Source organism: Macaca mulatta, chromosome 12 (assembly GCF_049350105.2).
Source record: "Macaca mulatta isolate MMU2019108-1 chromosome 12, T2T-MMU8v2.0, whole genome shotgun sequence".
NCBI lineage: Eukaryota > Metazoa > Chordata > Mammalia > Primates > Cercopithecidae > Macaca > Macaca mulatta.
The window spans coordinates 18185672-18202327 of NC_133417.1; the positions used below are offsets into that span (position 1 = coordinate 18185672).

Sequence of the window (16656 nt, forward strand, 5' to 3'; positions counted from 1 at the left end):
GATTTCGGTGATGTGTTCGTTCTGTGTTCTATCAGTTTTTTCAAAGTAACTTAGTCTGTAGATAGAGAAGAGTAGAACCAAAAGACTGTACATATTCCATGAGTGTCTATTTGCTTATTGTGTAATACAAATAATCTTTCTCTTGTAGATGTCCCTTTAAGGACCAGCCTGCCACCACCATTCAGAAATTATAAATATGGTAACCATTTTTTTATTCTTTTAAACTATATATTAATACAATTTTGCATTAGTTTGTTACAAACTTATATTTTGTTTTCAAAAATGAATTGACTATCTGTAAATAAAAACCAATTTGGAAGTTTATTTAGAAATATAGGAATGCTGGTATGTTGCGCAAATGAATTGTAATAGTAAGGAAGTGACATATTTGCAAAGAATAGCATGTTTGGCAAAACTATGTTTAAAATGAGTTTCTCTGCCAGATAATTAGAAAAGGAAAATGATTGAAGACTAAGAATTAAAATAAGGGATTTAACATTTTAAATGCCAGTAATTTGAGCATGTTATATCGTAGTTTTATATGTTACAATTGATGATTTAAAAATGGAGTAATAAGGCAAGAAGCTAGATGTCATTCATTATTTGTTATAAAGATGGCACAGTTATTAACCTTCAGCAGAGGGACACTCACCAATCTTTGAATTTGAGACTTCACTTGAAAGATATCATGCACCTAATACATATTTCTGTTAATTGGTGCAGACATTTTAAAGTATAAATTTTTTATTACCTTAGATTATTTTTTTGGAGTGGCTTTTCATTCTGTTCTCATTTGATAGAACAACTTATGACCTAAAATCCTTTGAAATCACAATCTTCACCGTGTGTATGCATTTTAATATCCAGAAACTAATTGTAAGGTTATAAGGGGTAGTGAAGCAGAAGTTGAAGGCACTGAGTGGAAAGTACTTTGATTTATTGGGCTTAAAGAATTTACATACTCAATATTGAATAAGAGAAAGGAATAAAAAGGATGATTAAGGTAAATATGAAACTTCTCAATTGTGGCTTTCAAGGCTTTCAAAATACAATGTCTTGAAATATAGCCTTAAACTTGAATCAACTTACAGATGCCATTTTAAATTAGAATAGTTACATATGGCTTCCTTTTTCATGGTGTGTGGGTGTGTGTGTGTGTGTGTGTGTGTGTGTGTCTATATGTCTATGTGCAAAGCTGTGTTCCATGGAAGTTCTTTTGAAAGAAATTTTAGATAATGAAAGCGTTAGAATATCCAAGTTGCTAAGCATTATTGTGGTAGATAATGTACCTTTTAGGCTATTCTATCTTATTAACATCCTTCTGTCCTAGTATTTCTATACTGTTCAGATGAATTGGCAGAAAAAATGAATACATTTATCTGTGAAGAAATTCTAGAACCACTCGAGTTTTCGTAGACTTCAAGTGGCTTTGTCTGAACTTGGCTCTTTAACAATCTTCTGCTTTCTGTTGAACAAGGAAGGCTGCAGTGTTATTTTCGCCTGTCATTGTCATCCGAGATTGCCACCTCACAGTCTGAGATTGCCACCTCACAGTCTGCGGGACAGAGCACTTTGTTGGTTATTAGGGAGTGGAAAGAGTGTGGAGTCAAATTTCAGTTTTGCCTGTTACTGTCTCCCTGCCCTTTGGCAAAGGGCTGGTTCTCTCTGCCACCAAGAGCCTGAGATTTCTTAGAGCCTTCCTCCCATTTAATTGGCATCCACATCTATTATTGATTTACCACGCATGCTACTTATCTTAAATCCCTATCGCCTAGACATGACGCATGAGGGCACACAAAAATGTAGTTGTTGTACAGTGTGGGCTGCTCATCCCTCTCTGTTTCGTAAAGCTGAGTGAGATGCTGCACAAATACAAGATGATATTTTTGTGAGGTTGCTTTCCTCAAGGAATTTGTATTTAGAAAACAATGCCCATAGGTGTTGTTTGTGATCATTATGAGGATGATTTGAAAGAAGCAAGAACAAGGGAAGTAACTTATTCAACACAGAAAGGGACAGTAATACATCTCTTTGCTGCTTTGTCATTTCTCCTTTCTTACCCACTCCTCAGGTCACACCCCTTTCTGTTGGAGAGAAAAATCTGGCAAAAACTTCTCTTCAAAACATTTCTTTTTCTGCTAAAATATGTAGCCATTTAGTTGTGTGTTTGCCAAACCTATTAGAGCAGCAGGATTTCTAGTTGAAAGGCTCATTAGCAAAATATATAGAACAGGATTAATATTTAGTAAGGTCAGACTATAGTTTTGCAGGTTGATTGCAACAGACTTTGAGCTCCTGTTATTTAAAAAATTACTATTGGCTTCTCTCACTTGTCTCAAATAATGAACATACCTACAGTAAGAAAAAGAGCATGATAGGTAATTCAGAATAATCGATAAGCTGAAAGTCAGCTTTGTTTATTTTCTTACACACATTTTAAGCTTATTTTTAGCAATTACGGTTTGTTTACATCCCTAATATGCACATTTTACTTAGGTTAGATTTATTTTTATTTCTTAGGAATACAGAGTTATAGTCTGAGGATTATGTTGACCTTGTATAAAAAGTTACAAGGCCGGGTGCAGTGACTCATGCCTGTAATCCCAGCACTTTGGAAGCCAAGGAGGGCGGATCACCTGAGGTCAGGAGTTCGAGACCTGGCCAACATGGTGAAACCCTGTCTTTACTAAAAATACAAAATTAGCCGGGTGTGGTGGCGGGCGCCTGTAATCCCAGCTACTTGGGAGGCTGAGGCGGGAGAGTTGCTTGAACTTGGGAGGTGGAGCTTGTAGTGAGCCAGGATAGTGCTGCTGTACTCTAGCCAGGGTGACAGAGCAAGACTCTGTCTCAAAAAAAAAAAAAAAAAAAAAAAAAAAAATTGCAATGGATAACTGAAAGTTGACTATTTAAAATAATTGGCAAATTCACAGTGCTAGTTCTTATCTCGATAGCCACCTTATTCTGTATTATTAGAACATAGTTAAATAAGATCTGTTTTAAAAATAGATCCTTTCATTTCCTGCCACTGTTGGAATTCCTTGTTACAACGTGATTGATACAAATGAGTTTTAGTGTAAGGTTGGGAGTTTATTCAGTAATACATTGTCATCATAATGCATTCATTAAATGGTTAAATAAAAACGAGTGAAGAATTGGAAACTTTCTGAATTTCAACCTGTTGAATGGCTGCGTAGATTATGTAATTAAGGGCTGATTGTTGCTGAATTAGAATTTTACCCAAGTGTGGAGAAGTTACTTACTGGAAATGCACAGTGTAGCCTGACTTCAAGATAAACAAATTAAGGAGTGAAGCTGGGTTTGAATAGAGCAGATTAAATGGTGTGAGCCTGTGCAGTATTTGCAAACCAAGAGGCAGATATTGATATTCTTGGGGCATTAGCAGCCTTTGTTCCAAATACCTGTGGTCCTAGATACAGTGTTTGAATTCTGAGAGTGGCAACACCTGTGTCATCATTTGCTCTCTTGTCATTGTATGTCGTCTGAGTAGATTTTTTTGAACTGCTTTTGCTAATGTGTATTTTAAGACTTTTTTTTTTTTTTTTTTTTTTTTTACATTATTTGCTAATCCTGGTCTGTAGTGACTCTAAAAAACAAGATACAGTAATGTGATTTGCTTGTCTTCCATTCTAAGAGAAAATGTGCTGAGTTGACATAAAGTTCTGACACACACTGCTGTGTGTCTAAAGACCAAGGCTTTAAAAGATAAAATTTTAATGATCTACAAAAGTAATTTTTCTTTTACTATATAGTATATTTCTAAGTGAGTCTGGTTATAAAACAAGGACTTACATTTCTCAATTTCATAGCCACCCTCCAATCATTTTAATAATTTGAAAAGAAGTTTAGAATAAACTGTGTAAAAAGATAACTTGCTTTTTTCTTTCAGATACACTAAAGATTATTCATCAAGCGCATAAATCAAAGGTATGTTCCACAGGTACAGTATCTGGCACATAGCAAGTAATCAATGTTGGTTGAATTTGTGAATAAGTGAATGAATACCTGTACATCTAAAATATTTCCCATTATAATAGCGCTTTTTATTTTATAGGTACCCTTTCTACTGCCTTGGCTTTTTCATTGAAGAAAAATAAGCTATTTCCCTGTTAGTAGTAGGTCCTTTTTAAAAAAGTGTTAATTAAAAAAAAAGTATACCATATTTTGTTTATCAGGCACATATTTAGCATAAAATAAGCATAAAACTTGGAAAAGTAAATTCAGTTTACAGATAAAAGAAACTGCTTATTATCTGGCAATCCAGTGTCTTTTATTTTCTTAATTCTGTACCAGAACAAAAGGGCCAGAAGCAAACACAAATAATTCACTTGTTCTGATTTGATTCTTGCTGGGTATAAGAGAAGGCACAGAACCGTGGCTCTGGGAGCACACCTTTTAGCTCCACCAAGGCCACGGCCTGCAATACTGAAGTTGTCTTGCCTTTCCCAAAGAGAGCTGTTTATGTATGGGTTTGATGCGTGTTTATATTTCTGTTTTTTTACTTTTTTGGAGTAACATTTTTATGAAGCCACAATCAAAGAATTATCAGACAGAGTGATTTTTTTCCCCTTTAATCTCAGTGGCCTTCTATAGAGTCCTCTTTAAAGCAGTAATCTTACTGTATTATATAAACTACTCAAGAACAAGATATTATTTGTCATGTCCCAATACCTGGCACAATGCCTGGCTCATAGTAGTTTTTCCGTAACAATTTTTGAATGAAGTACTTATGAATTCATTTTATTTCATTGTCTTCTGTTGTCGTAATTGTACTTCATACACTCAATCACCTTTCAGATAAATGGGTATCACAGATCACAAGAAAATGGCATGAGGGTATGTCTGTTGACCATTGATTGATAACTGCTTTAAAATTTATTTAAAAATTTTTTTGTGGCTTAAAACAACACACGTTTATTCTCCCACAATTCTGGAGGTCAGAAGTCCAAAATCAGTTTCACTGAGCAAAAGTTAAGGGTTTAGTAGGGTTGGTTCCTTCTAGTTACTTTATTTTTCATACCAATGATTGTATATGCCAGTTTTACAATATCCATTGTGAAATGCCTCAAAATGTCATGCTCACATGTGTCTGGGGCTGTGATATGGAATCTGCCCCTTTGATTGGTACTAGAATATAGGGCCACCGTATTTGGACTTCGTCCAATTTCTCTCCTTGGGGACAGAAATGTTTTCAACCTCATTCCTAAAATGTAGAGAATAGGAAATGTCCTATTTTATATTTTTATATATTATATACAATATATTTAAAATACAAATATAAATATAAAATAAAGTTAAAACAATATGCTCTTTGAAAAGGTTGTAAAGCAAAGTGAGTCCCCATTCTCCATTCATTGCTGCATGTTTTACATCGTTTGGCTTTTCATATGCTCATGTTTCCAAAAAGGAGTAAGTAGTAAATTATTCCTTTATCTTAGTGAAGACATAGTTCATCGTGTTCAAATTATCAGTATTATAACATTTTTAGAAATCTGGAAATTATCCTGTCATTGGAAGACAAAACAATCTTAGAATTGTTACTTATATTTAAGACATATGTTTCACACTGGCAGGTTCTAGTTATAAAATTAGGGCTTGTCTTTACAGTTGAACAATGTATTTGTTTAAGGGAGGATTTCCAAAACAATTAAGTCACTTAGAGTGCTTCTGGAATCTAGCTTTATAAACTTTCATCCAAATCATAACAATGCTAGTTAAGATGCCCTGGGGATGGTTCTGCAAGTTTCTACTTCAACTTTTCTAAGGGAAGAGGTCAATATATTTTCACAGATACAGTTTTAAAACTTCAAAGAAACTTCATCCACATGTCCTCATTTGTGCCTTATCCAGCTCACAGTCATTTTTCTCATTTCCAAGTTATTGTTGTCCTTTCATTTTCTATTCCCCATCTGCGGGACCTGTGGCATTGCTGGCTTGGCCTGTCAGTGTTCCAACTCAGCTATAATTTTAATTTCCTTCATCAGCCAAAAGGAGAGACTTCTAAAGAATTCTGTTGTCTTAATGAACTCATTCATAAAAGGCATTTTTCCCATTTCCCTAGTTTTCTGGACTTAGAGACTTTCCTAATTGCAGTTACTACATATCCTCAGAAATTTCTTCCCATTCCAACAATAAAAAGACTGACCGGATACCTTCCCACCATAGCCTCGTGTGTGTGTGTGTGTGTGTGTGTGTGTGTGTGTGTGTGTGTATGTGTGTATTATGGATGTAATCAGTGGTCTGTTTATAAAGTTAGAATAATTTCTATTAAAGAGATTGCAATAACTTGAATTTCCATTTTATGTGTGGAAGTCATATCCTGGAATAAACTTTATAAGAAATGTGCAGGGTCTTTAAAAAGAAAACTTAAAATGCTGCTGTCCTTCCTCACCCCTCACCACACACACACTTGAAAATATGAATCTAAGCTCTGGGATTAATTTTTCAGACCCATTAAAGTGAACTCCTCTCAAGATCTGTGCATTTTATAGTGTGAAATTGTACTTCAACTTAACAACAAAACAAAACCTGCTATGAGAGTTCCAAAATAAGACTTAAACAGAAATGCTTAGGATATTTTGGATAGGAAGATACAACAGCACAAAATCAATCCTCTCAATTTACATATTTAATGCTGCCCCAATAACACACAATACTTGTGTTTATATGTAAACTAAATAAGCTGATTTGAAAATTAGTATGTAAAAAATACGAATAATCAGGAGAACTCTGAAAAAGAGAAATGAGAGTAATTAGCTCTAACATATAAGACATGTTATAAAACTGTAGTAATTAGAACAGTATGGCACTATCACATGAACTGGTAGTTTAAGGGCACAGAATTAAAAGTTCAAAAATAGACCCCAATGTGGAAATTGAATGTATGGTAAATATGGCATTTCAGGTTTGTAAAGAAAAGATGGCGGATTCAATAAATAGTACTTGAATAACTGCATAAACATCTAAAAAGCAGCTAAGTTGAATCTGTGTATTTTTCTTTATGCCAAAATAAATACCCCTTGGATTAAAAAATTAAACCCATAGATGAGGATAGAGATGAAACAGATGGAACATGACTTGATAATTTGTTCAAGTTGGGTCCTGGGTACAGGGCAGGGGGTTTATTACACTATTCTGTATTTATTGTATATTTGAAATTCTCCATGATGAAAAGTCAAAAAATGAAATTCATGAAAATATTTGAAGAGAACGTGGAATTTTAAAAATCTTGGAGTGAAGAAGGTCTTTCTAAATATGACAGAAAACTGAGAAACAATATGAGACTGATATATTTTACTTCGTTCACTAACTTATTTATTCCAAGAAAATTAACTTAACACCTTCTATGTAAAAAAAACAAAACAAACGAACAAACAAAAACACTGAGAAAAAGCAAGGAACAAATAAAAAGTGGGGGAAATTTTTCTAACTTACAGAAAAGGCTGAATTTCCTTAGCATATGAAGATACTCTAGACTCTACAACTCTATTGGATAAATTAGCCTACAACTCCATCAAAAAATAGAAAATGTTCAGAACTTTGAGCATAATAAAATACAAATTAAGACTATACTTAATCCACACCTGTCAGATTGGCAAGGATCAGAAGGCTTTGCTAACACACTGTTGGGAGAGTATGGGAAATAGGGCCTCTCAGTGGTCCCAGTCCTCTCTGGAGAACTAGATAGCTGGTGGATGGGGATTGGGAGGAGACTGACTTTTCACTTCCTATTCATATGTGCTTGGAGAACTTTGTATAATGAGTTATTATACAAAGAATAAAAAAAAAATTACTTTATTCCTTTTTTTTTTTTTTTGAAACAGAGTCTTACTTTGTTGCTCAGGCTGGAGTGCAGTGGCATGAACACAGCTCACTGCAACCTCTACCTCCCAGGATCAAGATATCTTCCCATCTTCAGCCTCCTGAGTATCTGGGACTATAGATGTGTGCCACCACACCCAGCTAATTAAGTAAAACTTTTTTTTTTGTAGAGATGGGGTCTATGCCATCCTGCTCAGGCTGGTCTCAAACTCCTGGGCTCAAACAGTCCTCCTGCCTTGGCCTCCCAAAGTGCTGGGATTACAGACTGTATTACCTATTCTAAAATGATTTTTTGAGTAAAGTATTTTTTCTTTTAATGTGTGTGCTCTGGAGTTTAAGCCCCTGTGCTCTGCAGTGAATGAGGTCCATGAACCCTGCATGGCTTGGGCTTCGGATTTGGCTGCTGAGAGGCCTTTCTGTTGACTCTCTGTCTCAGCTGTATTCTAGAAATAGAATATGTTGCTAAACAGGTGTGTTCTGGTTGACAAGTGGTGCTGTGTGACACTAGTGGTCATCTCTTTGTGCTATTTAGGGGCAGATAGCAACTTTAAATTTTTCACTTGTATTTGTGGAGTCTCGCTGGATTTGTAAATATCACTGGAGAGCACTCTTGTTTACGCCCACCCCAAATCACATAGAGAAATATTCCAATTAATCTGACATGGAACCAAATGTTTTTTAGCTTGGGCAAGGTTTTTAGATATGTGGACTTATGGCCATTTGAAGTATACTTGTGGCCAGGTGTGGTGGCTCATGCCTGTAATCCCAGAATTTTGGGAGGCCAAGGTGGGAGGATCACTTGACTTCAGGAGTTCGAGATGAGCCTGGGCAATATAGCGAGACCCCGTCTCTACTAAAAACAAAAAAAAATTAGGCTTGGTGGCACATGTATGCAGTCCCAGCTACTCAGGAGGCTGGAGATGGGAGGATTGCTTGAGCCTTGGAGACTGAGGCTGTAGTGAGCCATAATCATGCCACTGCACTCCAGCCTAGGTGACAGAGTGAGACCCTGTCTCAAAAAACAAAACAAAAGAAGGAAATATACTTGCTTCTCTCAGAAGTCAGACTGGCCAGAGCTGGAAGCTCTGCTCTGTCGCTGACCAGGTTAGGATGGCAGGAGAAGATAATGATGATGCAGCAACAGAACAGTGACAGCTAAGAGAGAGTGCTCACCCTGTGGCCGGCACTGCTGAGGATTTATATGCTCCATCCTGTCACCCTTACCACAGGTGATGGGGAAGGAGCCCTCTCCTCCCCTTTTCTACCGACGAGGAAATCGAGTCCTAGAGAGGTCGTGTAGCTTGTTGAGAACACACACACAGCTGAGTGCTGGTGGAGTCTGGATTTGCATCCTGATCTGACTTCATTGCCACGCCAGTGGCAGGACTCTCCCCAGTGCTTTACGTGGTGCCTGCACTTGGCAGGACCTCACTGTGCCTCTGTTCACTGCCCTCATTATGGCCAGGGGAGTGGAATCTACTTAGATTATTGCTGTGCTCAAAGTTACAACTCTGTGTCTTTGAGAAGTCTCACAGAACACACCCATGTAAGTACTGATAAAATGCAGATTTTCTTTTTCTTTTTTTTTTTTTTAGACAAATGAACTTGTGTTGAGTTTGGAAGATGACGACAGACTCCTGCTGAAAGAAGACAGCACTCTGAAAGCAGCTGGAATCGGTGAGGAAGGGGGCCTTGTGTTGCTGGAGGGGGAACCCTCTCCTGGCCTATGCTGAGGCCTGGCTGATGGTATTTGGATAACTCACTGGAAAGTAAATGCTGCCGTTGGCCCCCCTGACACTGCCCGGTAACTGCTGAGAGGAGGAGGATGAGAATGATGTGCATTCTGATTTGACTGAGGGCAGTAGGTGTCCGCTCTCTAAATATGCAGAATGCAAATGGCTCTTTTCAGAAGGTATGCTCAGAATTCTCCTGAGGGGCCGTTTAAGGGATGAGTTGTCAGTACCATGTCTCCTTACTCTTATCATTGTCACTTGAGCCGATGGTTGGAGAGAAATGGGCATAGTAAGAACTAATGAGGAATAATGCAATGCGTTGTTGTTGGTATCACATGCAGTGTGGTTTCTGATGGTCTTCCGAATCACTCAGGGCCCACTGAGGCATGGAATTTAAAATAGGAGCCTGGTGTGTGCAGCTGAAAAGTACCTGATTGGGCCTTCCAGCCTAGAATGTGCATGTGGTTTTATTCTAAATAAATGTTATGTGACATATTTTGTGACCATTAGATGTCACTGTTATTCTACGTATATGTACACCTAAAGCTGATCTGGCAGGAGGGGAAGTGGAGATTGTCAGGGAGGTCTGAGTGGTTAAAGGCAGTGTGGCCCTGATACACCTCTGCGGTTGGTGACTGATGCAGTGTCACAAGCCATGCTTCTTAATTATTTATTAATTAATTTATTTTTTGAGACAGAGTCTCACTCTGTCGCCCAGGCTGGAGCGCAATGGTGCGATCTCGGCTCACTGCAACCTCCATTTCCCGGGTTCAAGCGATTCTCCTGCCTCAGCTTCCTGAGTAGCTGGTACCACAGGTGCGCACCACCATGCTTGGCTAATTTTTGTATTTTTTTAGTAGAGCCACGGTTTCACTATATTGGCCAGACTGGTCATGAATTTCTAACCTCAGGCGATCCGCCTGCCTCAGCCTCACATTGTTCATAATTATTTATATGCACTTGTTAAGGAACACGGTTAGTAAGGTGCACATTGGGAGCCTGGATTTTTTGTTTTTTTGGATGAATATTATTTGAGTTACTTTAATCACGTATATCAGGAATTTACTTCTGATTGATTCATGTGACTAGCATGAATTCCCGACATAGATCTGAGTTAAACAGGATCTTAAATAGCATGTTGTGAAATCTTAGACTTGATTTCTTTTTTTTTTTTTTTTTTTTTTGAGAGGGAGTCTGGCACTGTCGCCCAGGCTGGAGTGCAGTGGCCGGATCTTGGCTCACTGCAAGCTCCACCTCCCGGGTTTACTCTATTCTCCTACCTCAGCCTCCGGAGTAGCTGGGACTACAGGCGCCTGCCACCTCGCCCGGCTAGTTTTTTGTATTTTTTAGTAGAGATGGGGTTTCACCGGGTTAGCCAGGATGGTCTCGATCTCCTGACCTCGTGATCCGCCCATCTCGGCCTCCCAAAGTGCTGGGATTACAGGCTTGAGCCACCGCGCCCGGCCCTTAGACTTGATTTCTGTGTTGTCATCTACAATATTTGCTAGAATATTGTTGTCTTTCCTTGTTATGAATATGTAAGGTTGTTATTTTGAAGAATGATTTTAAATTTGGCATTTGTTTCTTTAAATGCTATTATATTATCGTAGCAGGTGGCACCTTTGTGATTGGGGCATGTAGCACCTAGAAGGTAGCCCTGTTTGTTGTTAAAGCATGAAGCATAATGAATATTACAGACTGATATTGATGGGGGTATTGACAGAGAGCTCCATGGAAAACACTGGAAAATCCAAAAACTAAAAAAAAGGTAATATTTCACAGGATGATAAAGTTGACATTTCAAAGAAGTGAGGAAATAATGATTTAGCCAGAAAATTATGTGAAGCCCATTGCCAAAGCATTCAGGAAAATAAAATTCAAACTCTTATCTCATCTCTGTTTTTATTACAAAATAAATTCTAGATGGGTTAAATGTTATAATGTAAAAAAATTTTTAAAAAAGAAAGTGTAGTTCAATAATTTCGTAATCTTGGGAAGGAGAAGAGCTTTCCAAGCATGAGCTCAAAGACAGAAGCCATAAAGGGGGATAAGTGATAGATTTGACTACGTAAAAACTAAAAACTGTAAACAGAGTTAAAGGAGAAACTTTGAAAAATATTTGCAGCATATACAACAGATAAAAAAGTTGTTAGCCTGGGGTCGGGTATGGTGACTCATGCCTGTAATCCCAGCATTTTGGGAGGCTAATGCGGGAGGATCACTTGAGGTCAGGAATTCGAGACCAGCTTGGCCAACGTGGTGAAACCCCATCTTCACTAAAAATACAAAAATTAGTCAGGCATGGTGGCACACGCCTGTAATCGTAGCCACTTGGGAGGCTGAGGCGGGAGAATGGTTTGCACCTGGAAGGTAGAGGGTGCAGTGAGCTGAGATTATGCCACTGCACTCCAGCACAGCACTCTAGCCTGGGCAACAGAGTGAGACTCTGTTTCAAAAAAATAAAAAAGAAAAAAGAAAAAAAGAAAAAAAGAAGACGTTATTAGCCTGACTTTATAAAGAACCCTTGTAATTACTATGAAAAAGAGAAATTCTACTGATAGAAGAAATAACTCACATATAAAAAATAGCTCCTTCTCATTAGGAGAGAATGAGGACTTACTAGAAATGAGTACATAGATACTGTTTTATGTAGTAGAGTCTCGTGTTAAGACTCTAGTCTGGGGCTGGGTGCCATGGCTCATGCCTGTAATCCTAGCAGTTTGGGATGCCAGGCTAGTGGATCGCTTGAGGCCAGGAGCTCTAGATTAGCCTGCACAACATAGTGAGACCTCATCTCTATAAAAATAAAAATTAGAGTCTAGAGCCAGAGTGCTTGGGTCCAAATCCTGATTCTGTCTTTTACTGTCTAGGTGACCTTGGACAGCAGCAATTATTATAAGATTAGCAGACATGAAAAAAGTGGCATTGTCCAAGGGAGTTCAAGGTGTAGGAAAAATGGATAGTCTTATACCACCGTCAGGAATGAATATGATCTTGAATTTTCTGTGGGTCAGTTTGACCAATAAGACTTTCCCAAGTTTGAATTTCAGTGATACTTGTTTCTAAGCCAACAGGGACAAGTTGTGACGTTGTGATAGGTCTTCAAGGGGGTGGTGGGGTTAGCCCTGACCTTCCCTTGTATGTGAAGCACTGATGTAGAGCTTGATTTATTGAATAGAAATAGAACATGCTGTGTGATACCATTATGGTTTGGGTTTTTGTTTTTGTTTTTGTTTTTGTTTTGAGACCAGAGTCTCACTCTGTCACCCAGGCTGGAGTACAGTGGCACAATCTTGACTCACTGCAGCCTCCACCTCCTGGGTTCGAGCAATTCTTCTGCCTCAGCTTCCTGAGTAGCTGGGATTACAGGTGTGTACCACCACGCCCAGCTAATTTTTGTATTTTTTTAGTAGAGACAGGGTTTCGCCATATTGGCCAGGCTGGTCTCGAACTCCTGACCTCAGGTGATCCACCTGCCTTGGCCTCCCAGAGTGCTGGGATTACAGGTGTGAGCCACTGTGCCCGACCCCATTATTGTTTTAAAATGTTTAAAATATACATGTAAGATTATTGTTTATGTGTATATGGAGAAAAGATCATATGCCAAAATTATAGAAATGGTTTCTTGAGGTGGTGGCATTGCCGGTAATTGATATTCTCCTTTGTAATTAAAGGACCTTTTTTTTTTTTAAGTATAAACCCATGAAGTTGGGGAAAGTCAGTTAGAATGAAGGCTGTGCATTTTGCTTGCTTTCTGGCCTTCTGTAAGCCACTTATCGTCTCTGAAACTCTATTTTGTTTTCTGTAAAAATAGGAAGAATGAAACCTATTCTAGAAGGTTGTCATAAGGGTTGTGTAAAACAATGAAGGCATCGGGAGTGATGTGTGTAAAAGGCCCTCAAGAACAACTGCTTTGTCTGGAAACCGTCCTGGAGGAGGCAATTGGCAAATGTTTTGACTTTACTACAATATTGAGTTGTTGGTCTTGTGATTAATTTCAAACTGACTTATGTAATGAACCATCTGTAAAGGTGGGAAGCAAATCCCTCTTTTTGTCCTCTTACTTTAAGGCTATTGGTCCTGGATCAGAGTCAGATTCTTTTCCCAGATTCTCCACTCATTTCAGGGTGGTATGAGGACTCCAAAGGTCCCTCCTAACTCCAGCAAGCCAGCAACCCTGGGCTCAGGGTGGTATGAGGACTCCAAACGTCCCTCCTAACTCCAGCAAGCCAGCAACCCTGGGCTCAGGGTGGTATGAGGACTCCAAACGTCCCTCCTAACTCCAGCAAGCCAGCAACCCTGGGCTCAGGGTGGTATGAGGACTCCAAACGTTCCTCCTAACTCCAGCAAGCCAGCAACCCTGGGCTCAGGGCGATTTGGGTCCCTGCAGGGAGCGATTTTCTCTTTGTTATCGAGAGTGGTGTTGCTGTGCTCTTGGGGACAAGCTGAGGTTGTACCTGGGGAAGGAGATGAGGGTACCTGGAAAGCAACAAAAAATTCTAAGTGAGAACTGAGTTGTGAAAATGATACTTGAAATGTGATTTTTTTTTTTTTTTTTTTTTTTTTTTAAGACAGACCTCACTCTGTCGCGCAGGCTAGAGTGCAGTGGTGCGATCTCGGCTTACTGCAACCTCTGCCTCCCAGGTTCAAGTGATTCTCCTGCCTCAGCCTCTGAGTAGCTGGGATTATAGGCATGCACCATGCCTGTCTAATTTTTGCATTTTTAGTAGGGATGGGGTTTTGCCATGTTGGCCAGGCTGGTCTTGAACTCCTGACCTCAAGTGATCCGCCCGCCTCGGCCTCCCAAAGTGCTGGGATTACAGGCGTGAGTCACTGCGCCCGGCCTGAAATATGTGATTTTTCTAGGGAATTTTCCCTCTCTCAGTGCCATGTTTGATGAGATTTTTAAGAGGTTTAAGAGAAAAATTCGAAGTCATCTCTGCCTCCCCCTTTTCACCACCTGATCTTGCTGTAGAGCTGTCACTCTGCGGCCACAGCCCGTTGCCATGGAATAATGCCAGGGTAACAAATTTATAATTAGGACTTTTCTGCAGTAGTCATGAAAAGAAAAGAAAGGCTGCAGGTGGGGAAATTAGGGAAAAAAAATGTTTGAAGATTTCTTTTCTCATGGAGAAATTCTCTAGTTCACCCTTTGGCTTTTTCTCTGCAGTGCAGATCCCAATGGAACATTCTACACCTGACGTCAGTGGAAGTTTTTGCTTGTGGACTCAGTACGGAAAACACGTACTTAAAAGAGATTTGCTCAGTAGAAGCAAGAAGAGACTTTTACCTAGAAATGTTACTTATAATTTAAAGATTGTTTTTACCTTGTTGTCAGCAGTTGTAGTTTTATGGACTAATTCCCCTAAGTAATAAATTTACGTGTAAGGGTTTTTTTTTTTTTTTGGAAGTGTTATTTTCTCTCTTTCATTTTGCTACATTCTACTACTGTTGTCTTTGGAATCTGGTCTGGTTTAAGAGAGAAATTGTGACTGGGTAACTCTTCCAAAGCCAGTTGTGTTTCATTGGAAACATTTTAAAACAAGATACAGTGGCCAAACCGTAAGTGTTTATCTGAGGGAAGCATTCTCGGCAAGCCAGGTCCTGTAATAATTCCAAAACTCCCTCCTGGTTTGTTTTCGTGTGTCACTTCTGTCATCTGCCCCCAACCAGATCCCTGTTGTTCACGCCTCACCCCTTTGGGTGATCTTGTCTGTACAGCTAATGTTGTGGGATTCTATGGCTCCCCCTTTTCTTTCAGGATCATGTTTGATTTGTGTGTCCTTAAGGTGTGGGTCCCCTTCCCTTTCTTCTTCTGGGTAGCAATATTTTAGGTCATGCGTGTTTTCTTCCTTCAACAGTATGTTATGGTGGCTGTTTTTCACTCTTACATAGCAACAGTGATAGTCTGGTTACTCGGTAATGTGGGTGTTGGACTTGGGAAACTGGGGGATTCCAGAAGCAAGACTTAGAGTGAACCTCTGTAGAGTGCTTTCCTTTTTACCTCCCCACACCATGGTGGAAATTACAGGCATGTACCCAGTCTAGCAAAGACTGAGATTTTTTTTTTTTTTTTGGCTAGTTGTTTTCTTCAAACTGTAGTTTGAAATCTTCTCTACCAGCAGATCCAAAACAATATTTGAAGCAAGCTGCGAAATAAAAGGCACAGCACTTGGGACCTCTGTTGGTGGTGAAAACCTAGAAATATAACTCAGCTGCGAACACAGCTTTGAATGATTTGTAGATGAGGATTTTGTGACATTTGGGAGGATAGGTGATACTCCTAAAGTGGGAGAGAGGGGGAAACTTCATCCTTTTGGTCTCAGATTGCCACAGAAGCCACACCTCACCCTTCGTGTATTTTTTTGGTCAACAGTCTGTGGTTATTGTCACAAGGCAGCCTTCCTGATCGTGGATTTTCTGTACCACAAAGTCAGTGTGTGTGTCTCAGGCTCCTTTTTCCAGACAATAGGGGCTGCGCCTCGTATTACATTGGTGCTGACTAGCACAAGGCTAGGGACTCAGAACATATGGATAAATCCTTGTTGATGATGAGTTTATTGAGATAAATTAGTTGAAGAGTTTAAATACATTGCATTTAATTTTTCTTGGGATTTTACACTTAAAATTGATCTTATATTCTTTCATTTAAAGTCATTATCATTATGTTCCTTTTAAAGTTGTGTATGTCTGTCTGGAAGCTTTATAAAATTATTAATTTTATATCCAAAGTTTGAAAGCCCTGGCTTGTGTTTATTTCATTAAACTTGAACATCAGTATTAAAATGATCCTACAAATGTATTTGGAGGGTTCTCTGTTTCATTTGATAGTAAGACGAAGGGATGAAGTGGCAGTGTATTTATTGGATTTTAGATTGCACATTCATTTCAGATTCCCATGCCAAGGCACTCTGCACCTGACTGCACTGCCGCCTGCAGCACATTTAATTTAAAATCAGGTGCCCTGGGGGACCAGCACAAGGTAGACTTCCAGAGGGTTCATCCCCAGCCAGTTTTAAAGGAGCCATTTTAAATAGTATTTGGGAAGCAGGAATTTAAGGGATAATGGTGGAAAGAGTAATTA

At 39.0% G+C, this 16656-nt stretch overlaps 1 protein-coding gene across 17 annotated transcripts in view; it reads left to right on the forward strand.

Annotated features, from left to right (window-relative positions):
- Positions 1 to 16656, forward strand: part of C12H2orf76 (chromosome 12 C2orf76 homolog) — an 80993-nt gene that overhangs the window by 40011 nt on the left and 24326 nt on the right. For all 17 annotated transcript variants that reach the window (XM_077956117.1, XM_077956107.1, XM_077956113.1 and 14 more), the window contains 3 exon segments: positions 149 to 199; positions 3908 to 3945; positions 9435 to 9516. In XM_077956117.1, the coding sequence (XP_077812243.1) occupies positions 149 to 199; positions 3908 to 3945; positions 9435 to 9516 (171 nt within the window).